Here is a 1,564-nt window from a genome sequence, read left to right on the forward strand (position 1 = left end):
TGGTTATCAAAAAATTTTTGTTCATCTTTTTGGAGCAATGTCTTATCGAAAGCCAAAAAAAAATTTTTGCTCTAGTGGTATATCCTATTTTATTTAAAAAATATATCCTATTTTATTTAAAAAATAAAGATTATCAACCTCCCATCAATATGAAGCTCATCTTAAGCATTTTGTTGATTCTCTAAACTAAAAACTAGAACGTTAAAAAATAGAGAATTTGGGGCCAGCCCCGTGGCGCACTCACGGCGCTTGGGAACGCAGTGGCGCTCCCGCTGCAGGTTCAGATCCTATAAAGGAATGGCTGGTGTGCTCACTGGCTGAGCGCGGTGTAGACGATGCCAAGCCAAGGATTGCAATCCCCTTACCGGTCACAAAAAAGACAAAAAAAAATTAGAGAATTTGTGAGTAAATTTCTCCAAAAATTTTTAAATTGAAAAAGCTCTGGGACCCCAAAATTGTACACATATTTCAGTTAGATTAAGAAGAAATATTTAAAGCAAATATGGTAATAAATAGCAAATATTGAGATATCTACTAAAGGCTCAAACTAAATAGAATTGCCAGAATTTAATCCAATGGGTCTTGGTTATCAATCTTAATATGTTTCATTGAAGTACTCCATTTAAAAATTATAATGAAAAGGGGGCCGGCCCTGTGGCTCACTCAGGAGAGTGCAGCGCTGGTAGCACTGAGGCTGGCCATGGGTTGGGATCCTATATAGGGATGGCCAGTGTGCTCACTGGCTGAGTGTGGTGCAGACCACACCCTGTTGAGGGTTGCGATCCCCTTACCGGTCAAAAAAAAAAAATTATAATGAAAATAAAGGTTATAAGTATACTCTAAAAAAAAGAAAATGTACTTGACCTTCAGGAATGAACCTGAGACTGGAACTTTTAACATAAGTCTGTGAAGAAGCCTCAAAGAGATATGACAATTCATTAATTTTCTTCCTTGAGGTTTATTTCCTTGAGGGTTTATGCTTTATTGCCAATCAAGCAGCAGATAGTGGTTTGCTGGTAAGTTTAATTTTTGAGATTGGATATATTTCACATTTTCCCTTTTTTTCAGAACTCATCTAGACACCTCAGCTGAGTTGCGATATTCAGTTGGATCCCTGGTGGACAGCCAGTCCGATTACAGAACAACTAAAGTAATAAGAAGACCAAGGAGAGGCCGCATGGGTGTGAGAAGAGATGAGCCAAAGGTGAATCTTTTTATTTCAACTCTTTGATAGTTTTAATGAAATACACGTTTCCATTTTGGGTAGAATTTAACACCGACAGAATTAAATTGCTAGCATTTTTATTAGTTTCAAGCATGTGGTATATGACATACTTTTAAAACCATAACTAACAAAGTCCATACTTTGTGCCAGAAGTTAAAATAAGCCTCTGACATGTATTTAGTCACATAACATTATGAAGTGGGTGCTATTTTTATATTAATTTCAGACATAAGACGATTGAAGCTCAGAATGATTAAGTGTTTAACATTACACAGTTAGCAAAGTGGTTGAGTCAATACTTGAGCCTATATTTGTGTGGTTTCAAATGCCGTGCTTTAA

The 1,564-nt window shown here is 36.5% G+C and overlaps 1 protein-coding gene across 1 annotated transcript in view; it reads left to right on the top strand.

Moving 5' to 3' along the window:
* The window catches only part of LOC103610029 (liprin-alpha-2-like), a gene marked incomplete at its 3' end in the record, with an annotated part of 39,192 nt that overhangs the window by 35,417 nt on the left and 2,211 nt on the right, over positions 1 to 1,564 (top strand). Inside the window, 1 exon segment of the mRNA XM_008594267.1 lies at positions 1,069 to 1,204. Coding sequence (XP_008592489.1) covers positions 1,069 to 1,204 — 136 coding nt within the window.

This window comes from Galeopterus variegatus, unplaced genomic scaffold (genome assembly GCF_000696425.1).
Source record: "Galeopterus variegatus unplaced genomic scaffold, G_variegatus-3.0.2 Scaffold10502, whole genome shotgun sequence".
NCBI classification, from domain to species: Eukaryota; Metazoa; Chordata; class Mammalia; order Dermoptera; family Cynocephalidae; genus Galeopterus; species Galeopterus variegatus.